Source organism: Narcine bancroftii, chromosome 4 (assembly GCF_036971445.1).
Source record: "Narcine bancroftii isolate sNarBan1 chromosome 4, sNarBan1.hap1, whole genome shotgun sequence".
NCBI classification, from domain to species: Eukaryota; Metazoa; Chordata; class Chondrichthyes; order Torpediniformes; family Narcinidae; genus Narcine; species Narcine bancroftii.
Genome location: NC_091472.1, coordinates 60,623,339 through 60,649,465, shown reverse-complemented (window position 1 = coordinate 60,649,465; position 26,127 = coordinate 60,623,339). Strand labels below are relative to the sequence as shown.

Genomic DNA, 26,127 nt, shown 5'->3' with positions numbered 1-26,127 from the left:
CTTTTCTTGAGTGGACAGGGCAACAAAAGAAACAAAGGTTGTGTATTTTGTGTAAATGACATGAAGAAATCTTGAATCTTAAATTGCTCTCTGATTTCACATCCATAGTTACTTGATAAACAAGCAAAATCAAGTGCAGTACAAATGTTAAGGTGTTATTTAGTTTTAAAATATTTATATTATTCCTTTTGGAATAATAACATGGATTAAAGGCTAATAATGAAGGCTTTTTAGTTCCATATGGACCTTAAGGCATAGGAGCAGAAATAGGCTATTCAGCCCATTGAGTCAAGGCCCACAGCCCAGCCTTCTCCCCATAACCTTTAATGCCCTGGCTATTCATGAACCTGTCAATTTCTGTCCTAAATAAATGACTTACCTCTCAATATATTTCTCTTCATACAGAGTTAAATGAGTGAATAACTTTCTCATTATTTCTATTTATTGCTAAGAACAGTTACTTACTGTTTCTGTACTCTTTTCTCTCTTCTCTTTGGCTTGGCTTCGCGGACGAAGATTTATGGAGGGGGTAAAAAGTCCACGTCAGCTGCAGGCTCGTTTGTGGCTGACCAGTCCGATGCGGGACAGGCAGACACGATTGCAGCGGTTGCAAGGGAAAATTGGTTGGTTGGGGTTGGGTGTTGGGTTTTTCCTCCTTTGCCTTTTGTCAGTGAGGTGGGCTCTGCGGTCTTCTTCAAAGGAGGCTGCTGCCCGCCAAACTGTGAGGCGCCAAGATGCACGGTTTGAGGCGTTATCAGCCCACTGGCGGTGGTCAATGTGGCAGGCACCAAGAGATTTCTTTAGGCAGTCCTTGTACCTTTTCTTTGGTGCACCTCTGTCACGGTGGCCAGTGGAGAGCTCGCCATATAATACGATCTTGGGAAGGCGATGGTCCTCCATTCTGGAGACGTGACCCATCCAGCGCAGCTGGATCTTCAGCAGCGTGGACTCGATGCTGTCGACCTCTGCCATCTCGAGTACCTCGACGTTAGGGGTGTGAGCGCTCCAATGGATGATGAGGATGGAGCGGAGACAACGCTGGTGGAAGCGTTCTAGGAGCCGTAGGTGGTGCCGGTAGAGGACCCATGATTCGGAGCCGAACAGGAGTGTGGGTATGACAACGGCTCTGTATACGCTTATCTTTGTGAGGTTTTTCAGTTGGTTGTTTTTCCAGACTCTTTTGTGTAGTCTTCCAAAGGCGCTATTTGCCTTGGCGAGTCTGTTGTCTATCTCATTGTCGATCCTTGCATCTGATGAAATGGTGCAGCCGAGATAGGTAAACTGGTTGACCGTTTTGAGTTTTGTGTGCCCGATGGAGATGTGGGGGGGCTGGTAGTCATGGTGGGGAGCTGGCTGATGGAGGACCTCAGTTTTCTTCAGGCTGACTTCCAGGCCAAACATTTTGGCAGTTTCCGCAAAGCAGGACGTCAAGCGCTGAAGAGCTGGCTCTGAATGGGCAACTAAAGCGGCATCATCTGCAAAGAGTAGTTCACGGACAAGTTTCTCTTGTGTCTTGGTGTGAGCTTGCAGGCGCCTCAGATTGAAGAGACTGCCATCTGTGCAGTACCGGATGTAAACAGCGTCTTCATTGTTGGGGTCTTTCATGGCTTGGTTCAGCATCATGCTGAAGAAGATTGAAAAGAGGGTTGGTGCGAGAACACAGCCTTGCTTCACGCCATTGTTAATGGAGAAGGGTTCAGAGAGCTCATTGCTGTATCTGACCCGACCTTGTTGGTTTTCGTGCAGTTGGATAATCATGTTGAGGAACTTTGGGGGACATCCGATGCGCTGTAGTATTTGCCAAAGCCCTTTCCTGCTCACGGTGTCGAAGGCTTTGGTGAGGTCAACAAAGGTGATGTAGAGTCCTTTGTTTTGTTCTCTGCACTTTTCTTGGAGCTGTCTGAGGGCAAAGACCATGTCAGTGGTTCCTCTGTTTGCGCGAAAGCCGCACTGTGATTCTGGGAGAATATTCTCAGCGACACTAGGTATTATTCTATTTAGTAGAATCCTAGCGAAGATTTTGCCTGCAATGGAGAGCAACGTGATTCCCCTGTAGTTTGAGCAGTCTGATTTCTCGCCTTTGTTTTTGTACAGGGTGATGATGGTGGCATCACGAAGATCCTGAGGCAGTTTACCTTGGTCCCAACAAAGCTTGAAAAACTCATGCAGTTTGGCATGCAGAGTTTTGCCGCCAGCCTTCCAGACTTCTGGGGGGATTCCATCCATACCTGCTGCTTTGCCACTTTTCAGTTGTTCGATTGCCTTATATGTCTCATCCAGGGTGGGAACCTCATCCAGCTCTAGCCTTAGGGGCTGTTGAGGGAGCTGGAGCAGGGCGGAATCTTGGACTGAGCGGTTGGTACTGAAAAGAGATTGGAAGTGTTCTGACCATCGGTTGAGGATGGAGATCTTGTCGCTGAGGAGGACTTTGCCGTCTGAGCTGCGCAGCGGGCTTTGGACTTGGGGTGAGGGGCCGTACACAGCCTTTAGAGCCTCGTAGAAACCCCTGAAGTCGCCAATGTCCGCGCTGAGCTGTGTTCGTTTGGCGAGGCTAGTCCACCACTCATTTTGGATCTCCCGGAGTTTGCGCTGAAGATGGCTGCATGCGCGACGGAAGGCTTGTTTCTTCTCTGGACAGGACGGCTTTGTAAGGTGAGCCTGGTGGGCAGCTCGCTTCTTTGCCAGCAGCTCCTGGATTTCCTGGCTGTTTTCGTCAAACCAGTCCTTGTTTTTCCTGGAGGAGAAGCCCAGTACCTCTTCAGTGGATTGCAGTATGGTAGTCTTCAACTGATCCCAGAGGGTTTCAGGGGACGGGTCCGTGAGGCGGGTTGCAACGTCGAGCTTTGCTTTGAGGTTTGCCTGGAAGTTTCCTCTCGCTTCGTCTGACTGCAGTTTTCCAACATTGAACCTCTTTCTGGGGGCTTTATTGTTCCTGGGCTTTGGCTTGAAGTGAAGGTTGAGCTTGCAGCGAACCAGCCGGTGGTCAGTGTGGCATTCCGCGCTAGGCATGACCCTGGTGTGGAGCACATCTTGTTTGTCACTTTCTCGCACCAGGATGTAGTCCAGGAGGTGCCAGTGTTTGGATCGGGGATGCATCCAGGTGGTCTTAAGGCTGTCCCTCTGCTGAAAAAGGGTGTTTGTAATGACAAGCCGCTGTTCTGCGCAGAGCTCCAACAGGAGGCGCCCATTGTCGTTGCACTTGCCGACGCCATGCTTGCCCAGGATTCCTGGCCAGGTTTCTGAGTCTTTGCCGACACGAGCGTTGAAGTCGCCCAGGATGACAACCTTGTCGGCTGTAGGGGTACGTTGGATGAGGTTGCGCAGGTCGGTGTAGAACTTGTTCTTTTCTGCTGGTTCCGCCTGGAGGGTTGGAGCATAGACACTGATGAGGGTGATGTGACGCTCACTGTTTCTGTAGGTTGAAATAAATAGCTGGTTATGAGTGATTTTATTCTTTAGCATTCCCTATTTGTTCATGAGACTCATTTTTAACTGCTGATTTTCACTTCTTAAACTTATTTGTATTTTCAGTTAAAAAAAAATCCATGCTAATAATGTTTCACTGAACTGCTGAGCTTGTTGTTTCTTGTTTAACTCCTCTACTGTCAACCTGTTTTGTCATCTGCTGTACCATCTGGCTCATGTTCTCCATATATATCTGTGGCCAAGTCAGACAATCAGTATCCACTTTAATCATTCGATTTACCACCTTTTAAGATTTGTTGGCAGCATAGAATTGAATCCATCTTTATATATACTGTATCTCAGTAAAGAAAATATAAGAATACATTTGTCAGAAAAATAGAAGGTTATGGATGTGAGGTAGGGAAGGTTTTGACTGTGGAGTAGATTTGCATAAGTCAGGACAACATTGTGGGCTGGGGGGGCCTGTACTCTTCCGTAAGGTTTGTTTTCCAAATGCTGTTGGAAGATTTACATAAAATGCAATTGGATATTGCAAGCAAATTTGACACAGTACTTTCAGAGAATGCAGGAAGATATCATTGTACTGACAATAACTACACCAGCAGTGCGAGTATAAGATAGCTTTAATAAACTAATATGTACACTAAGAGGTCTTGTCTCTCTGCAAGACGAACCTCGAAGGCTAGACTGTAGGTCTGGACTGCTTTATATACAAGGTCACAATTACATATGACCACATTCACCCCCCCAAAAAAAATAGTTATTCCCCCTGCCCCCCCCCCCACTGCCTTCCTTCCTTTGTTTGTAAGTTCATAAGTCCAAAATTTTTCACGGCTTCCATTGCCTTCTGGTCCTCCTCAGTAGTGGTATAGGGGTGGGGAGTGCAGTCTGCCTTTCAGCCTTTCTTGGTGGAGGTGTGGGAGTGGGATGTACTAGATGGCCATGTGGCCGTTTGGGCTGGGGATCCTCTTGGATGGGATTAGGTCCTGCCATCAAGTCTAGGGTGGTGATATTTTGTGGGGCGGGTGTACCCAGGGTCCTGATTTCCAGGGTGGGTGATATAGTCCCCTGGGTTGACTCGATGGTTCTAGTGATTGTGGCTGCACTCCTCATTGATCCATGGACATGTGTTTCCTCCACATTGTTCATACATTTGGCCAGCAAGAGATCCCTGGTGGCCACCAAGTCTCCTCTTCCATCTGGGAATGTGTCGAAGGGATACTGAGGGTTCGCGTACCTCAACTCCACTTGATCCACCAGCGGGTCCGCTTTGTGGGGCCTGCAGTGCTTCTGGAGGAGAACAGGTCCCAGTGTCATCATCCATTTAGGCAGCACTGTGCCCGTCGTGGCTTTCCTTGTGAAAGAAAAGATACGGTCATGTGGGGTTATGTTAGTGGCAGTACACAACAAAGAACGTATAGAGTGTAGGGCTTCTGGCAGCACTTCTTCCCATCTAGTAACAGGCAGGTCTTTTGCTTTTAAGGTCAAAAGGACCATTTTCCAGATAGTGGCATTTTCCCTTTCGACTTGTCCATTCCCTCGGGATTGTAACTTGTAGTGCGGCTGGTAGCAATCCCTCTCTCGTGCAGGTACTGCTGTACTTCTGCGCTTATGAATGCAGCTCCCCTGTCTGTGTGTATGTAGTTCGGGTACCCAAATATGCTGAAGATGGGTTGGAGGCATTTTCTAACAGTGGCTGCTGATACATCAGAACACGGGATTGCGAAGGGGAAACGGGAATATTCATCTATTACATTTAGGAAATAGACATTTCTATTACTGGACGGGAGTGAGCCTTTAAAATTAAGGCTGAGACGCTCAAAAGGTTTGGTAGCTTTAATCAGAGTGGCTTTGTCTGGTCGGTAAATTGTGGTTTATATTCCGCACAGATGGGGCAGCTCTTGTTCACTGACCTCACTTCCTCTACCAAAAATGGGAGGTTTTGGGTTTTAATGAAGTGTAACAGTCAAGTGACCCCTGGGTGGCCCAGCTCATTGTGCAAACTCTGCAACTGGGACGTGAGGTTAAGGATGGCACAAGTGCCTCTGGACAGCATGTCTGGGGGCTCACTGAGTCCCCTGGGGCGGTATAGAATGTCGTAGTTAAATGTAGACAATTTTATCCACAGCACAGGATTTTGTCATTCTTAATTCTCCCCCTGTTCTGGTTATCGAACATAAAAACCACAGACTGTTGGTCCGTGACAAGGGCGAAGTGTTTGCACGCCAGTGCCTTACTGCTTCCACAATGGCTAGGGCCTCCTTCTCTACTGCTGAGTGTCTTACCTCTGACCCCTGTAAGGTTCGCGAGAAAAAGGCCACCAATCATCTGTCTTGGTTTAGGGTGGCTGCCAGAGCCACATTGGAAGCATCTGTTTCTACTTGGAATGGGATCGACTCATCTATGGACCGCATGGTTTCTTTAGCGATATGGTCCCTAATGTCCCTGAATGCTCTGGTGGCTGCTGGGCACAGTGGGAAAACGGAGACTTTTATAAGTGGGCGGGCCCTATCAGCATAGTTGCAGACCCATTGGGCGTAGCAAGCGAACAGTCCCAAACACCTTTTTAGTGCTCTAAGTGTGTGTGGTACTGGGAGGTCTAGGAGAGGGCACATACGGGCTGGGTCTGGGCTGATTTTCCCGTTCTGCACTATGTAGCCCAGGATTGGCAACTTCCTGGCGCTAAAGACGAATTTGTCCCTGTTGTATGTTAGGTTCCTTTCCTCCGCTTCCCCCTAAGAAGCATTTAAAATTCATGTCATGATCCTCCTGAGTGTAGCCACAGATTGTCACGTCGTCTAAGTAGGGGTCTACCGCTTTCAGTTGGAACCCATCTACTATTCGATCCATTTCTCTCTGAAACAGGGACACTCCATTGGTGACACCGAAGGGGAGTCACAAAAATTGATACAGCCTGCCATCTGTCTCAAATGCCGTGTAAATGTGAATGCTGTTTCCAATGGGCAGTTGGTGGTATGCTGCCTTCAGATCTATGGTGGAGAACACCTTATACTGCGCAATGTTGTTGACCATGTCTGCTATGTGTGGCAGAGGATAGGCATCTAGTGTAAATTTGTTGATTGTCTGACTGTAATCCACTACCATGCGCAGTTTTTCTCCTGACTTTATTGCAATCACCTGGGCTCCCAGGGGCTGGTGCTCTGCTCTGTGATGCCCTCCTGTAGTAGCCCGCGGACCTCTGTCCTTATAAAGTCTCTGTCCCTCTGGCTGTACCTCCTGCTCTTTGTGGCTATTGGCGTACATTCTGGGGTCAAGTGTGTGAACAGTGGAGGGGTTCTATGTTCAGGACAGACGGGCTGCAGTGTTGTTTCTTCGTAAGGCGTAGTGGGGGGTGAGGACCGTTGTGCACTATTGTAATGCTTTCTAACTGGCGCTGAAAATCTAACCCCAATAGTCCCAGGGCACAGATGCGAGGGAGTACTAGTGATTTGAACCCTTTGTATTTTGTGCCCTGGATTTCTAGAGGCTGCTGACTGCTAACAGGATCTGGTGCTCACTCGGGTGTGTGGGGAGGGGAAGGCGGTTGACTAACCCCTGGTCAATAAAACTTTCAGTGCTTCCGCTATCTATTAATCAATTTACCCTCACATCATTAATTTTGATGCACACAGTGACATCAGATAAATTGTGTGGACTCGCTTGATTCATGCGTAGGGAAGCAAGTCTAGTGTGTCCTTCGTGTCCTTCCATCCGATAGTACTCTGCATCATATTCATCTCCTGAAGACTGTCCTCTGCTCTGTAGCATTTGTCCAAGATGGCTGGCTGCACATGGCATTCTTCTTCTTCTGTTTGTCTGTGGAGAAAGAAGAGCTTTCCCCCCTCTTATTAGCATGAGAATAGGCCTTGGTTGTGGGGCTTCTGCAGACTTTTGGATAATGCCCACGTTTTCCACAGTTGGAACAGACATTTTCTCTGGCAGGGCAGAGGGCTCTGGGGTCCTTTCTTTGTCCACAGAAAAAGCACTTGGGACCCTCAAGTTGTGCTGCTGGTGCTGTGGATTCCTGTGAGGCAGCATAACTTTCTTTTCGTGGGGGTAGAGAGTCCAGCAGTGTGACGTTTGTCCCAGGCCCAGGGTCCTGTGAGTACTCTTCCAATTCTTTCCTGGTGCTTTCTAAAGCTTCTGCAATAGTCTCTGCCTCATCTAGCCCCACCATTCCTTTCTCCAGCAATCGATGTCTTGTCTCAGTGGACTGTATGCCTGCAACAATTCTGTCTCTAATAAGGTTCTCCACATACTCCTGAGCTGATACTGCTTTAAAGTTGCAGCCTCTTGCCAGGTCTTTCAGAGAGAGTATAAAGTCTCTGGCAGAATCCCCTACTTGTTGCGACCTGGTCATGATCCTATACTGGGAGTGGAGTTCGCTATGCCCTTTACTGTAAAGCCTCTGTAAAGTGCTCATTGCCTCTTGGTAGGACATGGCATCCTGTATAAGGGAGTAAGGGTAGTCTCCTAGCTGCGCTAACAGTAGCATTAATAGCACTTTATCAGATGCCTCAGCGCCCTCCATGTAATTCTGAAAGCATCTCTCCCAGCGGCCGAAGTGCATGCCGGCTCCGGGATTTCTGGGGTCGAGCTCCAGCCTGTCTGGTCACAGCACATGGCTAAGCCGCAGTTTCTAGTCCCTTAGGTAATGTGGGGGAACCACGGGGCTTGTTCCCACGTGGTCATTGGGTCTAGGTGTAGCAAGGGTGGACCCTGGGGTACTGGGAGCTGCTGGTAAAGCCTCTGTGGGGCTTGTGTCTGCTGGAGAAATAACCTGGGTGCTTGGGGCTGTTGGCTGAGTCTCTGGCTTTGGGATATTTGCAGCGGGCTTAGGGGGGGATCCCAGTGGTAGCATCAGGTCTCCGTAGTACTGGGGAAACTGCTGCTGGGGGAGTGACGGTAGCAGTGTCTGCTTTCCCTGGCTCTGGAGTGGTTGGGAATTCTGCACATACCTTGCGATCGGGAGCACGACTTGTAGAGATCCTTCCACCCACGCTTGTAGTGGCCCCTTTCTGATTGGACCGGGATTTAGGGTCTGCGGAACCTGTACCGGTGAACGCACGGGCAGGCAGGGCTCTTGGCCATTTCTTACCTTCCCTATCGTTCTTCTGTGGTCTTCTCCGCATTCCACTACGATGCTAGTACAGCGGTCCCTCGCCGTCCATGTCCTCGGATGCACGTGCCTGCTGGTCATACCCGGATTCCATTCCTCAGGAAGAGTCTCCAGGTGGTCGAGAATGCGTGTTGGAGTAGAAGCAGCTTCCATCCTAGTATCTATGATATTAGTTTATTAAATTGTACTGACAATAACCACACCAGCAGTGCGAGTATAAAACAGCTTTAATAAACTAATATGTACACTAAGAGGTCTTGTCTCTCTTCAAGACGAACCTCGAAGGCTAGACTGTAGGTCTGGACTGCTTTATATACAAGGTCAATGGGATGACCCCTGGTGACCTAGTGGTGTAATTACATATCATCACAATCATAAACCTGGATAATCGAAATTTAGCATAAACAATAAGAAATATTAAGAATTATTATTTGATTAATAATGATTACTGTCTAAAAATCCTGATCCAGTGTACTCTCACTTGAGTACTTTTACTCTTGATTCCTGAGGCTGCGAGAGAAAGCCTGAAATTTATGGACTATTGTAATGAGCCAGCGCAATTACAAAAATACTTCCGTTAGCAACACTTACAACAAAGTTGCTTGTAAGCAGTGACATTCTCATGTTTAACAGTGAAAAATGAAGAAAAGGAATCAAATGCTGCACCATCTGTCTTCCCATCTGCTTGTTTCTGTTCACAATAAAATTGTGCTACATAACTCTGAAGCATTGTTCAACATATATTCAAATATATGGAAGAGTATGCAAGGAAACATGGATTTACTCCATTAGCACAAGTAGGAATGTACGCTAAAACATGGAATTGAAGTATGGTCAAGTCAAGCTATTTTATTTGATGCATTCTTATGAACAATTTCCAGTGGGAAGAGTAATCTTTGAATATAAATCACTATCTTTCCCAGTCATAAATGTTACAAATCTGATAAACTGCAATCTGGTCAGACAGACAGTATAAAGAGGATTACTTATGAAGAGATGGAAGAAGAGGCTGGGAGGGGTGAGAAGCAACACTCCTTCACAAAATTAAAAAGTAAGATAGAAAGTACAGGACAAGTATTTACTTTGTCACTGGTCTAGTTCTTTGTTCTGGTGCTACAGAGTTTTATTGGATGTACTGTTCTATGTTCTATAAGAAATAAGTTCAGGTGTAGGCTAACTGGCCTATCAAGCCTGCTTTGGTGTTCAATTAGATCATGGATGATCTAGCTGTGGTCTCAACTCCACTTAATTACTGAATGCAATAGATTAGCTTGGACAATATGCAAGTGAAGCTCTGCATCACCTCTTTGTGGCTCTGTGTAGAGGTGAATGAGTGGATGGGGACATGTTTTGAATTTTCTCCAACTGCAGTGGGAAATGCCTAGGAAGCAGATAGGTTAAAGCCCTTTATCTCTTCCATTTCTCATACCTCTGCCCCACCCACCTTCCTTTCAGATGGTACCATGAGAGAGTTCCTCTAGTCTTCAGCTTCCACCCCACCAGCCTCTGCATCTGACACATTGTCCTCCAAAACCCAATACCAGCCACATCTTCCCCTCTCCATCCCTATCCACCTTTCACAGGGATAATTCTCTCTGAGACTTTCTTGTCTGCTCTTCCTTCCCCACCTTGCCTTCCATCCTCATCAGCATCTCTCTCTCTCTGTCACAACACCCCCCCCACACACACACACACACACACACATACACACACACACACACACACACACACACACACACACACACACACACACACCTCCCAACACCATCCAAATGGAATATTCCTCTACCTTTCTCTCCATCTCTCACTTTCTCACCTTCTGTCCTATACTCTAGCATCTCTAGACCCCTACCTCAGTTTCTTTACTCCTTACTATTATGTAATTTTACAATTCTATATTGATAAAGGGTTGTCACCTGAAACATCGACTGAGCATTTCTACCCAAAGGTGATGTCTTGCCTTCTAAGTTCATCCAACAATTCTTTCCTCAATTTAATTGTGTTGCCCTTTTCTGTCTGGTATATTGTATCTGTCACAAGATGGTTAACTCTGTATCAAGGAAGTTGACTGCAAATTAGATTTTTGGTGAAAATCTCTAAAAATAACTGAATATATGGTTGCTTACCACCTCATTTATCTTCCCAAAGCCCCTCTGATTCCCCTGAGCTGTACATTGTGAAACTTTAACTTTTCAGTCAGATATTCCCTCCATCCTGTAATAGAATTTTCCATTTCTTTTTATTCTACCCTCATTCCATGGATCTGTACTAACATAAAAGCTATTCATATTTAGCAATTTGATGAAAGGTCACTGACCTGAAACATTAATTTGATTTCCATGCCAAAAAGAGCTGCCTGAGGTGTCAAGTGTTATCAGAATTTTTCACATTGCCAATATTTTGCTTTTGTTCTGTGCTATTTGGAAAGCTTTGCATGCAAAATGTGAAAATATTGATGATATTTATATGCATTCATGGCTCCTTTAGCTTTAACCATTTAAAGATATCTTTATAAACCTATATGCATTTGAGAAATAAATGTAATTGATACAATTTCTTGTTACAATGAAGATAAAAGAAAGATAATGCTGTAAGGGGCAGGATGTATAAGTGAATTCTTGTGTCCTTTCTCATGTAACATTTTTGAATAACAGATTGCTGTTATTGAATCATAATTCTTGTGAAACATTTTGCCACTGAGCACAGAAATGCAGCATTCGAAAGAGAAAATCCTGTTCATTTGACATTCAATGAGGCAGGAATATGCGAATTATGAAGTTTATCCATGAATTGTCATTGGTCAAGGTGCAGTCATTGTTTCAGAGACAGATCAGAAAAGGCATTTCTTTTAAACACCATCCCCATTCATTCTTCGACTGCAGAAAAACTTCACAGGCAATACAGCAGGACAAAAATATTGATCAAAAGCGTGTTAGTCATTGATTGTGGAAGCATGTCACCTGCTCGGCATCCTGCATCTCTGAGTGATGACAAAGTAATAGAAACTTATTTCTAATGCAGATGCAGACATAAGCACAATGAACAAAAAAAATATATGCCTGCACGGACACAAATGCACAATTAAACACACACACACATAATGACATGCTCACACATTTGTTCATATGTATATATTCAATCATATGGAACAACACATATTGACAGCCATGCATAGTTAATAGTCACAGAGTTGGATCATTTGACCCTACCCAACCATGCTGACAGTGATGCCCACCAACACTATTCTCATTTGCCAGTATTAAATGATATAATTACTATAAAACCCCTGGTATCCAGCATCTAAGGATGATGCATAGATTGGCGAACTAATGGTGAGGCACACAAGTTTTAAACTTCATTATTTTTTACCTAATTATTTTCCTCAATTTTTTTTTGCCATTTTCTCAAGGCTGCCGGTTGCTTGAATTCCGAATTACAGGGTTTACTCTATATCACAAATATACTCTAATGCAGTTATGCACAAGAATGCACAGGGACTTGAACACACCTATTTTTTTTTACAGCTGGAAATTATATTTTTTTTCATACTGAAATCAAGTTTAAGTTCAAGTTTATTGTCACATGTACAGAGATTCTCTGAGAAAGGTTATTTTGCAAATAATGCAGCTTTCCCATACTCAGTTCAGCACTGAAAATATAGTACAAAGTTACAGAGAGGTCTTACAGAGATTTAGAAGTGGCCATTTCATAACCACCATATATTGTGACGCTGTTTACATCCGGTACCGCACGGATGGCAGTCTCTTCAATCTGAGGCGCCTGCAAGCTCACACCAAGACACAAGAGAAACTTGTCCGTGAACTACTCTTTGCAGATGATGCCGCTTTAGTTGCCCATTCAGAGCCAGCTCTTCAGCGCTTGACGTCCTGCTTTGCGGAAACTGCCAAAATGTTTGGCCTGGAAGTCAGCCTGAAGAAAACTGAGGTCCTCCATCAGCCAGCTCCCCACCATTACTACCAGCCCCCCCACATCTCCATCGGGCACACAAAACTCAAAACGGTCAACCAGTTTACCTATCTCGGCTGCACCATTTCATCAGATGCAAGGATAGACAATGAGATAGACAACAGACTCGCCAAGGCAAATAGCGCCTTTGGAAGACTACACAAAAGAGTCTGGAAAAACAACCAACTGAAAAACCTCACAAAGATAAGCGTATACAGAGCCGTTGTCATACCCACACTCCTGTTCGGCTCCGAATCATGGGTCCTCTACCGGCACCACCTACGGCTCCTAGAACGCCTCCACCAGCGTTGTCTCCGCTCCATCCTCAACATCCATTGGAGCGCTCACACCCCTAACGTCGAGGTACTCGAGATGGCAGAGGTCAACAGCATCGAGTCCACGCTGCTGAAGATCCAGCTGCGCTGGATGGGTCACGTCTCCAGAATGGAGGACCATCGCCTTCCCAAGATCGTATTATATGGCGAGCTCTCCACTGGCCACCGTGACAGAGGTGCACCAAAGAAAAGGTACAAGGACTGCCTAAAGAAATCTCTTGGTGCCTGCCACATTGACCACCGCCAGTGGGCTGATAACGCCTCAAACCATGCATCTTGGCGCCTCACAGTTTGGCGGGCAGCAGCCTCCTTTGAAGAAGACCGCAGAGCCCACCTCACTGACAAAAGGCAAAGGAGGAAAAACCCAACACCCAACCCCAACCAACCAATTTTCCCTTGCAACCGCTGCAATCGTGTCTGCCTGTCCCGCATCGGACTGGTCAGCCACAAACGAGCCTGCAGCTGACGTGGACTTTTTACCCCCTCCATAAATCTTCGTCCGCGAAGCCAAGCCAAAGAAGAAGAAAAGATATATTGTGTACAAAATTTGTAAAAAATTACCCAAAAAATATTGGATAATGCAGAATAGATAACATATGTGGAAAGGGAAACAGAATTAAAAATCCAGGTTAACAACCTTTCATTCCATGAAAATCATAATTTTCAATAAGGACATCATGGTTAGTGTTAGAAACTGCAACCATTTTTCATTCTGCATCTGGGCCACTGAGGAAACTCTCAGTGAACATTTGTCGCCAAATCACTGAATGTCCAGGGCAGCTCAGTTAGCATTGCGGTTAGCTGAACATTGCTACAGCGCTAGCAACCCAAGTTCAAATCCTATGCTGTCGGTAAAGAGTTTTTACATTCTCCCCATATTTCTGTGGGTTTCCAATGGGCAGACCATTTTTTTTTCTCCCACCCTTCAAAACGTGCAGGGATTGTAGATTAATTGGGTGTGATTGGGCAGCACAGGCTCATGTGCTGGAAGGCCCTGTTATCGCGCTGTTTTTCTAATTTTTTTAAAAATTGAAAATTTAAAGCAATAAACTAAGTACAAGTGGAAGGTAAAATGGCAGGACAGATTAAGAAAATGGTTGAAAATGCATTTGAAAATAAAGGAATACTGTACAAAAGGCAGAAATTCATGATAAACCTTAATAAGTTACTGATTTGGCTACAACTGGAGTATTGTGCCCAGTTGTGGGGACTACACATTTGGAAATAAATGAAGATGATGCAGCAGAGATTCAACAAAATGTTTCAAGACATATGGTACTTCAGTTATTTTGGTGGATTGGAGAATTTGGGATCGTTTTTGTTGGATAAGGAGATTTGATAAGAGACATTTAAAATCATGGATATTTTAGTGATATTGGGTAGGAATATATGTTTCCCATTGACAGGAGTTCAACAAAAAAAGGACAGTAAATGAAGGTGATTGGTTGAAGAACCAAAGGTGAAATGTTTTTATGTGGTGAACAGTTAAGCTCTGGAGTGCTCTGTTTGAATATTAAATCATGTATATTGAATGAAAATTAAAAGGCAAGTTATTTACCCAACATTTGGAGACAAACAATTAAATAAAAGCTCTGGTACATCATGCATAGAACATAGAATACTACAGCACAGTACTGCCTCTTTGGCCATTGATGATGTGCCGACCTATATATTCCTTAAAAAAGTATCACGTAACCCTTTATTTTCCCTTCATCAATGTGCCTGTCAAAGAGTCTCTTAAATGCACATAATGTTTCAGCCTGAACCACCATCCTAGGAAAGGCATTCCAGGCACCCACAACTCTCTGTATCAAAAACTTACCTTGATGTCTCCCTTAAACTTACTCCCCTAACTTTGCGTATATGTCCTCTGGTGTTTGCCATTCCTGCCCCGAGAAACAGGTGCTGGCTGTCCATCCTATCTACGCCTCTCATAATCTTGTAAACGTCTATTATTAAGTCTCCTCTCATCCTTCTACGCTCCAAAAAGATAAGTCCCAGCTCTGCTAAACTTGGCTCATAAAACCTGTTTGCCAATCCAGGCAACATCCTGGTAAATCTCCTCTGCACCCTCTCCATGGCTTCCACATCCTTTCTATAATGAGGTGACAGAACTGAACACAATATTCCAAGTGTGGTCTCACCAAAGATTTGTAGAGTTGGAACATGACATCTCTACTCCTGAAGTCAATCTCCCAATGAAGGCCAGCATCCCATAGACCTTCTTAACTATGTTATCAACCTTACGGCGACCTTGAGGGATGTATGGATTTGAAACCCAAGGTCCCTCTGTTCATCTACACTCCTAAGTAACTGACAATTAACCCTGTACTCAGCCATCTGGTTTGTCTTTCCAAAATGCATCACTTCACACTTAACCGGATTCAACTCCATCTGCCACTTTTCTGCCCAACTCCACATCTTGTCTATATCCTCTTGTAATCTTCATCAACCTTCAGCTCCATCCACAACCTTTGTGTCATCCACAAATTACTGACTTATCCTTCCACCTCTACATGGATTTTTTTTTTGTTCTGTAGTCATGATACAATACCTTCACTTTTTGTTGTTTCTTTCTTTTCTTAACAGAAGCAACAATACTGAGTTACGATGGAAGCAAGTTTATGAAAATCCAACTGCCTGTCGTAATGCATACAGAAGCAGAAGATGTATCACTGCGATTTATGTCTCAACGAGCCTATGGAATCTTAATGGCCACAACATCACGAGATTCAGCGGATACTCTGAGATTGGAACTTGATGGTGGCTGTGTCAAACTTACTGTCAACCTAGGTAACATTCATAAGTGCTTTGCCTCATCACATTTTTATACATAGATATAGACTTTGAATTTGTTTAATGGTGTTGCTTCCAAAATTTGTTTGGCAATTCCAAATAGTGACTTGTGGAGAAGATGCAAAGAATGTTGATGTCATATTGATATTAACCCATCTTTTGAAACATCCCCGAAGCCAGAATTATCTTTTTTTTTTGTTGTACTTGCTTTGTTTAGGCATTAAAGTATAAATTTATTTTGCAGAAACATTTAATACTTAACATTTAATTTTTACATCTTTCTATTTGATTCATCTTTGAATTTAGAAGCTCATCTGTTTAAAGTTTTATAGTCTAGTGCATTTACCTCATGAGACCAGATTTTTTTCTTGGGTTCTTGTGATATACACAACCAGTCACAATTGACTGGGCACATACTGGAAATCCAACTTAAAAATACAGAATGTTGGAAATACTCAGCAAGTTAGGCAGCATCTGTGAAGAGAGCAGCAGTTTATGTTTCAGATTAATGACCTTATCTGAACCATTAACTTTTAACTCTTTCTGATTTGCTGAGTGTGACATAGGTGTGCCTTTAAGCAAATAACTGGACAATGTTTTTAACAGAAAGAGGCAAAAGAACAATTCAACATTATAATCTTGCTGCTGGCTCCAGATTGTGAACTACCCCAAGTATGCCAAGACTTTTCAATCTTTTTTTTTATTTTACAAATCCAAACCAATGTTCACGATTAGGGTAGATGAGAGAGAAAGCTAACAATTTTCAGCTTCAGACATTATATAAAAATAATCACTCTATAACTATCATTTGATTTATAATTGATGAAAAGTTCAGATCATCTTGCTTCACTAAATTTGTAAGCAATACCTGATGAAGAAACTTGGAATGATGTTGTTATGTACAGTATGTATAAACATAGAAAGTGAATAGATATTTCTAATTGTGTAGAACAGTCGACTAATTATTTTTCCAACATGTGAGTAATCAAATGGGCTTCTGCTTTCATTCCTTTATTTTGAATACATACAGCTTTCACCGTGGCTTATTCTATCATGCTTATCTTTTACAAGTTCATTTTTTATTGTATAGTTGTGATAATTATGCACTTACATTTGGATCAAAAGATGGTACATAACCCTTCAAAGGCCAAGGTCTGCGGCCCTTAGCAAACAGCCATGTGAACAAGAATGTGCACCCTCTTTTACAGTGAAAATGCTTGCTTTAGTCCAACATAAGTGCCCTTTTTATTTAGAAAAAGGGGAAAATAAAAGGTATACAGGTAATCCCCTGGTTATAAAAGACCTGACCTTATACTAATTGTCCCATGTCAAAATATATTTTACTGCTGTTCAGACTTTCACGATAAAAATCACTCAACCTAAAAGGACATTGAACTTTTTTATTCCAAAAGAGAAATTTGTTAATTTCTTCCCTCATCAACAATGATAATAACATGGTAGATATGCATATCTGAGGATGCTTTTGTGCCTTTGTTAATCCATGTTAGAAGGACAATTGGAAATAATACCATCCCACAACAAAATAATTTGGTATTTCTTCTCCAGGTCAAACAGCAATCAAAAAATTCCGCATCAAAATTCACAGATTGGATTGTCAACATTCAGTAATACAATTACAGAAGACAGTTTCAAAACAATATTTAATTAATCAATTAATGATCATTAATATTATACCAGAAGCAAAATTTACTGCCAGTTTGATTTCAAGATATTTTGTCTTTCTAAGCATAGAATATCTAAGTCTTAATATCAACAAATATATCATTTTTGGGGGGAAATCATTTCTGAATGACAAACCAAATCAGTATATAGATAGCTCCCAGGAACAAAACCTTTAAGTAGCCCAGGGACTACCTGTATATGCAAAAATGAAAATATTGAATTACATCATTCATACACTGAATGTGGTCATATTTATGTACAATGCCATTCACAGTAAGACTGATGAAAGTGAAACTGTTATCCTGATGTAAGTTAACATGTCTCCTTTTTATTTATATTGGTGAGTGTAGGCCATCAGAGATAATAAATTATTTCTAACACTAATTAATGTAAAACCATTTTTCTCTGCAGTAGAGACATTGTTGCTCACTTGCTTCTCATCGTACAAGCAGATAGAATATATTCCCCGAAAAAAGGATGTCTCTCTTTCCAATAATACAGTTCAATGCCAGCGTATTGTTTCCCTCCAAAAGCTTTTCCCAAAAGTTGAATTTGAAGCTCTCTTTAAAATATGCTGATGTGTGGCAAAGCCATATGGTGTGATATGCAAATTGACCTCTTCCTTGAGATCATTTTTGATTATCTCCATTTGCATTTGAGTTTTTCACGCAGAACCATAGATTTTGCATACAATCTACTGGGCCATCAAGGAAGGATTTTTTTTAAACATGAAAAATAATTGCCAACATTATTAAACTACCTGCTAGTTCGAGTTTGGTTATCTTAAAATAATCTTTAGTTCAGATAACTTAAATAAAGAATTTGATCCTAAAATTATAATGCCTGCTGAACTTCTCCAATATTATAGACCACATAAAGTCACATCAAGAAAAAAACAATAGTTTACATTTCACAATATTTTTCTTTATCAAATGCTTTTATTTCAATACAGTCAGAACTCATCAGTATTACAAGTTACTATCGAAGTAATTTTTGCAACTATTTGAACAGTACATTATATGGAAAGAATTCACTCCCATTTCTACAAACTGACCAACTCCCACAGTTACTTCTATAAAACCACTTCACACATTGGCCCCTGTAAAGATTCTATTTCTTGCTTTCAATTACACCGCCTCTGTTATATCTGCTCCCAAGACAAGGGCTTCCATTTCAGAACATGTGAGATGTCCTTCTCCTTCAAAACATGTGGATTCCCCATCTCCTCCATTTTCCCACAAATCTGCCCAGGACCCTTCTACCCATAGACACAACAAGAACAGGATTTTCCTTTTCCTCACCAACCACCACTTCATTCTCCATATTTAACATATTATTCTCCACAATTTCTGCCACCAACAATGTGACCACTCCTTCAGGAACTCCCTGAATTAACCCTTCCCAGTTAATTCTCCCTTGGTATCTACCAGCGTGATTGCAGGAAATGCTATACTTGAGCCCACACCTCCTCCCTCACCATCATTTAGTGCCCTAAACATTCCAATCAAGTGAAGCAACACTTCACTTATCTATCTGTTGGGGTCATCTACTGAATCTGGTGTCTCTGTTATGGTCTTCTCTATATCAGAGAGTCTGGACACAGACTGAACAAAACCAGTCCGAAGATAACACTGAGATGAATTAACTCAAACAAAAGTGGAACATCTTGATTATAAACAAAAGCTCTTTAACCTCAGAACCCCTAGAATTTCCAATGTTTATCTACTGTTTTGCATCTTGAATCCTCAATGTTTCATCTAATAATGCACTTACATTTGGATCAAAAGATGGTATATACATAATAAAATACCTCTTGCTATTTGCTTCTATGCTTAATTCCTAACATATTGTTCTTTGCTGTTACTATCTGGCTTGATTCATTCTTGGCAGTAGTCCTTGCACTTGAATTCAGAAATGGGTTCAGCCAGGTAGTAACAGCAAAGAACATAATGTCAGAGGTCCCTATGTGACTTATAGTGCATGGATTTAAATTCCTCATTTTTGGATACATCCCTGCAATTTAAAAAAAAAATGAAATGGAGCAATGCCCTTAATTTTAATCACCATTTTGAGTTTTCGACGGAAGTGTAATGATTGCCATTTTAGAATGTAACTTTTTACCTCATTTGTTGGTCCTGAACATAATTACATAGTGATGATTTCTGCCCTGAATCATATTTCTTCATGAAATCTGCTTTTATCTTTTATATCGGGACCTTTTTCAGCATTTGTTTTGCTGCATGCAAATTTAATATTTTCATAACTTGCAAAAAAGAAAGAACCAACCTTTTAGACATTTTCTCAATGTCCTCCAATTGAAGTGGGCAATCAGCAAGCACTAACACACTTACATGAAGTAAATTCAACTCATCCACTGTTGACTGTACTTTCAATGGAATGTCTGCTTGCATTCTGTACCCTCCATGTTAAACAGCAGGTAGACTGCATGCATCTCCTTTTAGATGAGTGTATGTGTGTGTGTTATCATTACTGATTCCTCCAAACATACAGATTCATTGTTTAACAATCAGTATGTTTTAAAATAATTGCTGAGGTGCTCAAAAGCAGAGCATTTTTGTAAGGAGGTGTACACACTTTGGACTTTGGCTGTTTGCAACCACTTTTCTGTTGCGGTTGACGACACATGACAAACTCAGCTACTTGAAATGAACCTGGAATGTATACAATTGAAATTCTTCAAGGGCATAAATGTTACACATGTCATCAAGTTATGACACTCAAGAAGCATTTTACCTGCTGCAGTTGTCAAGAATGTTTTAATTTTTGTTTCGACTGAATGCAAAGGGAGAATATATTTGAGCATTCACTTTAAAGGCTGCAAATATATAATTGTCAATGTATTTTTAAATATGGTTGATTTTAAATATGGGAAATTTGGCTTCAGAGTTTTTTTTCTCAATTAGAACATTTTTATTTCTATTGTATCTCTTTACAAATGCATAATGAAGGTGCACTTTTTTCAATTTTATTAAGCTAATTATAAAGTTCAGGCTTTCACTTCTGAACCTATTTTGCAAAAAAAACCAAATGTCTCTATTTTAAGCCTTTGAAGAATCTAACAGTGGTCAAAGATATTTGATCTTGCCAAATTACTACTTGGACCCCAGTATGATGGAGCATTGCTTATTTTCTAAGTGAACAGCTGTGTTCTTTCACAATGAGGAAAAGCCTGTGGCTTGTCTGGGTCAAGTATTTTTGACATGACAAAATAATATTTTCATCTAGGTTTGAGAATCATGTAGCTGTTGTTTGCAGCTGGCCATCTTATGTTTTATTAAATGAAAGACATAAAGTAGGCCAAATCATGGACTGTATGGTGCAAAAGCCATTCTGTTGTTAAGATTTTTTTTAACAGTAAGCAGGAATAGTCCACAGTAAAATGGCCACATTGCGTGTGTCTGTCCCCGGAAGGGTGGAATGTGATTTTTTTGGATGTCTGCAGCAATTACCTTGAAGGATATAATTTCATTTTTCATCTATTCTTCCCTATCTAGACTGTATCAGGATTAACTGTAATAACAGTAAGTTGCTGTTCAAAGCTTTTTCACTCTTCCTCTACGTTTAAACCAATTCATAGAAGTAGAATTGCCTCTTCATAGATTCAATTGTATTATAAGAAACTAAGAATGTATAGATGTGCATTGGATTAGAAACTACAGGATAATTGCCAGGGTGTTAAAAAATGTTTTATTAATGTATTTTTCTTCTTCATGAAATTCTTTTCCCAGATTTGATAATATTTAGCAAACCTATTTAGATATGTTCAGTGAAGAGTGTGGATAATTGCAGATATAAACACGTACCTTTAATAAATTATGTTGGTCTTTGTAGGTTAGGAGCAACTTCCAGCAAAGTAAGACAGCATAGCACACAGTATATTATTTGGAAAGATTACTGTGATTGATCTTGTTCGATCTGGATATTCCCAATATCCATTTGAAGAAATATTTTTTTACACCCTGTTTACTGCACTTCAGTGGTGGGAAGGAAGGACAAATATAGCTCTATATACAAATTGCATGAATCCACTTTAAGTGCATATCAGATAATGCATGGATAAGATAGGTTTCTTTGCATGACAGTTCAAGTTTTCTAAAATGTAGAAAGAGAAAGGGTTGTGACTTTTATTCTAATAATTAATTACACTTATTACCATGGCAAATATTTTTAAACGTTTTAAAACTGCCACATACTTTCTGAGATTATAACCAAATCAACCCACGGCTTCACTTGTTTGTATTGGAAAGCTGCAAACTAACATATTTCTATACCCTGAAAAATGTTGCATTAGCTGTCTTTTTTTAAGTTAATTTTCTGTGTGCATAAACTTGACACTCTAATTTCAACCCTGAAGCAGACTTAACATCTCTCAAAAGGAGCCAAGATACTGCAGCTTACCAGTAGTTAATTCCGATTTGAGTGTTTACATTCCCAAACTGTCTTGAAGGAATTCTTTTGAAATAGTTCTTGTGAACACCTGCATGCCACTTCGTTCACAAGCACACAAACCTCAAGAACTTTTGAGAATCTTGTCGTTCTTTTTAAGTTGGAAGTGAATATCAAATCTATTGAAGAGAAAATCTAAATGTGAATGAGGTCTAGTATCCAACAGGTTTCTTTTTTAAAGGTTTGGAAATGCCATTCGGATTTTTCGTGGAATTGTCAGACACATTTACTTAACAGGACAAATGATAGAAGTAAATTGTGTCATTTATTATCTCGATACCTTATTATTTTTCTTGATGACATATTAAGTGAAAGCATTTTTAAATTTCATACTGCACTTACGTCATGTATGTTTGCATTGTGGGTCTAGCAAAAGCCATTCCAAAGAGATGTAATTTATTATAGAGCCTTTTTAAACACGAGGAGTAAGATCGACTCCTATATGACAGATCAGACAGACAAGCCGATGTTCGGGTTACCTTCAATATTTCAGCTACAAAGATAAACTGCAATATAATGACCTAAAATTCATGGATACAGCATATTAATGTTGTGTGCTATTGCACTGGGATGTAAGATAGCAACTGGAACTTCATAATCCATATGTCACAAGACGAAGAATTGAATCACACAATTTTGTACATGTGATGTGCCTTGGCATGTAGGCCAGTTGGTAAGTAACAGTGAAGTCCATTGTTATCTATCACATATTTCATGCTGGTTCTGTTGCTGCAGTGTGGTGAGTATTTGCAAATTTAAAATGATGCCAGTTTGTGCTATGAATGTAGCTTCAGGCCCTGGGGTATCCTTTGGGCACATCTCATGTGCACCTTTGTTTGGGAGGTTGTCATGGAAGGATCTTTGAATTCCTATAGTCACACAGCATTGAAATAGATCTTTTGACCCACTGTGTCCGTGGCCAACCATGAAGTAACTTGCTGTATGAAACCCATGTTTGGCATTCGGCCTAAGCTAACAATAGCGTTTCAGGTCCTCATCCATGCTGCCTGTTCTTCTTTGATATAGCAATGGACCAAAACCCTTCATATTTTGCAGGAGAGCCCTCTGACTATCTTTGAGGGGTGTTAAGAACTGCTCCAGTTCTCTCCCAGGCTCCCAACATGATGATGTAGGAGACATGGCATCTCCTCCAATCCATCTCTGCCATACAATACCATTATACCATAAAAAAGGGAGCAAAATTAGGCCATATGGCTATGGATTACCTGTGACTATTAATATCAGCACCAATTTTCAATTAAAAAAGAACACTACTATAAAAGTACCAACGTGTAGGATGGTTGTGCTTTCAAGAGTTGATTGAAGGGTTCTGACCCAAAGCATCAAGAATTCTTTAAGATGATCAACTGGCTCAGTTGCTCCAGCAGATTGTTTTCTTTTGCTCCAGAATGCAGTATGTGCAGTTTTTTGAGTCTCCGACATGTTGACTCTTCTCAAATGCAATTTACAATAAGAAGCGTGATCAGGATCAGGGTGTAGTTTGAAATCAATGAGCCTCCTTGAAATGCTCACCGTCATTACAAGCACAAGTAAAGGTATGGAGCTTCTTGTAGAGTTAAGAATGAGTGGTCAGGAACAGCAACCATGTAGATTCAGGTAGGTGAAATTTCATAGATGGTTTCCTTTGTAATTGAGTTAAAATTGACAATTATTCTCCTCTGAGGGAAAACACTCCACAGTTTGTACATATTGAAATTAAAACCATTGATATGAAGTTCCTCATTTTAATGCACCATTAATATCCCAGCTTCAGAAAGTTATCCAAGGATCTAGATCAGCCACAGTTCAGCTGGCTTTTTGACATCAGCATCATTTTAAGCATCTAGCTTTCAAGTATACAATTTTGTATGTTAGATATGGCAAAATCAACCTTGATATAGACATTTTCAGAATAATAATTACAACTTGCACTGAAATATTGTCATTTTTCCTTGCAATGGAAAATCAAACCCGGAATCCAATGTTACTGACAGGAAGTACATTATTATTGGGTACAAACTAATTGCCCACATAGCTGATTGAATTTCTGTCTCTTGATTTAATTTTCAGAATTGCTTCTGATCCCACAATTTCAGAAAACAATTTTTTTGAGAAAATTTTGTTGGCCTTGTCATTGGTATTATAATTTTGAAATACTCAAGGCAAGATGGAGATGTGATTATCTAGCTATTAATCACAATGGAAATGTATGTTTCCCAGTGTCAGATTTATGTTTTCTTAATAAAAAATTTATTTAGTTGTATAATGGCCAGGAAGGAAGACTGTCTAAGTTTACAAAAGGCTTGAAAACCTTTTTTTTTTAAAGGGACATTCCACTTTAAGTAATCCCTATGCCATAAGTACTCTGTGATTGGTAAGCGATGGCTTAAGGTGGAAAGTGAGTGGGAAAGGAAGGTTGAGAATCACAACTCTAAACCCAATTGTTACTGAAATATTTTGCTTGAGAAAAATTGTAATTGGCCCATTTCCTTTGGAGTTATGAAACCGTGCTCATAATGAGTCAATTAGGTACGATTAAAAACAATAGTTTACCAACCTTTTTTTCCCACTTACATACCACCTTAAGCAATCCCTTACTAATCACAGAGCATTTATGGCACAGGGAATACATAAGGTGGAATGTAATTTTCTTTAAAAAGGTTGCCCACTCCAGATCCATATCAACGGAAAATAGTAAAGAAAATGCAGATGGGATTTAACTCAAATAATTGCAGAATAATTTGTTTAAGAAAGTTAAACCAGGTGACGGCATATATAGTAAACGGCAATGCCCTGGAAATTTTACTGAACAACTAGACCTTGGGGGATTTTTAATTTTCCACAAATTGACTGGGACTCCTATACTGTAAAAGGGCTGGATGGCTTAGACTAGAAATTCTCAAATGTGTTCAGAACGTTTTGTAAATCTATATACGGAGGTACTAACTTGAGAGAATACAATACTGGATCTCCTTTGAGGGAATGAGACAGGACAGGTGAAAGAAATATGTGTAGGGGAACATTTTGGGTCCATTGATCATAATGCCATTAGTATCAAGTTAATTATGGAGAAGGATAGGTCTGGGCCTCTGGTTGAGATTCTAAATTGGAGAAAGGCTAATTTTGAGGAAATGAGAAAAGATCTAGAATGCACAGATTGGGATAAGTTGTTTTAGGGTAAGGATGTGTTGGGTAAGTGGAGGACCTTCAAAGGTGAAGTTTTGAGAATGCAGAGTTTGTATGTTCCTGTCAAGATTAAAGGCAAGATTAATAGGCATAGGGAATCTTAGTTTTTTTTAATACTTCATTTAAAAAATTTAAATGTACAATGTATAACCCCCCTCCCCCAGCCCCCACACCCACCCCCAAAAAAACCAAAGAAAGAGAAAGAAAATGGAGATTTAACATCAAAAATACAGTAAATCACCACAGATCAAAGCAACACCACCACGATGAGCTTCAGGGAGTTCAAAAATGTAACATATATAGTCAAATAGGGCTCCATACTTTAGAAAACAGAAGATAATTATCACATAAATTATACGTTATTTTTTTCAAAAGGAATACATAACCTCAATTCCATATGCCACCTCTGCAAACCCAAATCAATCTCATTTTCCAAGTAATAGCTATAAATTTCCTTGCTACCATCTTTGCCAACCTTAAAAATGAAATTTAAAAGCTGTTACAAGATAAAATGCCTAATTATATATTCATAAATTGAGATTGAAATGGGAAGAGTATTTGGGAATTCATATCGACAATGATGATTGGAGATCTATTTGTAAGGATGGCATGTCTGACATTATTAATGCTCATTATAATTTTTTGGATCATTTGTACTTAACTCCTCAGAAACTGAAGAAATATAATTTAAGTTCTTCAGATTTATGTTTTAAATGTTTACATTTTTAAAGAAGTAGGCTCTTTTTTACATTTGACTTGGTTACGTGAAAAGGTTAAACTTTGTTGGAGACGGCTTAAGGAATTTCTCGAGAAAGATTTAAAGATTCAATTACCAATGGACCCAACATTAAAAGTTTGAGTTTGATTTTGTGGTTGACTAAGTATCAAATTCCTTTTTAAGTAATCTTAGTGTTTGATGGATATTGGGAATCTGTTCAGAAGAAGAAAGAAATAAATAGCAGGTATAGGCAACATGGAGCAAATGAGGTACTTGAGTATAAAAAATGCAATAAAAACCTCAAGAAAGAAATCAGGAAGGTTTAAAGGAGATATGAGCTTCTTTTGGCAGACATCATGAAGAAAAATCCTAATGATTTCTACAGGTATATTAAGAACAAAAGGATAATAAGGGACACAATTTGTTCCCTT

The 26,127-nt window shown here is 40.8% G+C and overlaps 1 protein-coding gene across 17 annotated transcripts in view; it reads left to right on the top strand.

Moving 5' to 3' along the window:
* Nucleotides 1-26,127, top strand: part of nrxn1a (neurexin 1a) — a 1,705,359-nt gene that overhangs the window by 811,769 nt on the left and 867,463 nt on the right. For 13 of the 17 annotated variants that reach the window (XM_069931396.1, XM_069931401.1, XM_069931397.1 and 10 more), the window contains 2 exons: nucleotides 15,436-15,639; nucleotides 20,841-20,867. In XM_069931396.1, coding sequence (XP_069787497.1) covers nucleotides 15,436-15,639; nucleotides 20,841-20,867 — 231 coding nt within the window. The remainder of the gene's footprint in view (nucleotides 1-15,435; nucleotides 15,640-20,840; nucleotides 20,868-26,127) is intronic. The other 4 variants (XM_069931400.1, XM_069931399.1, XM_069931395.1 and 1 more) reach the window with 1 other exon arrangement.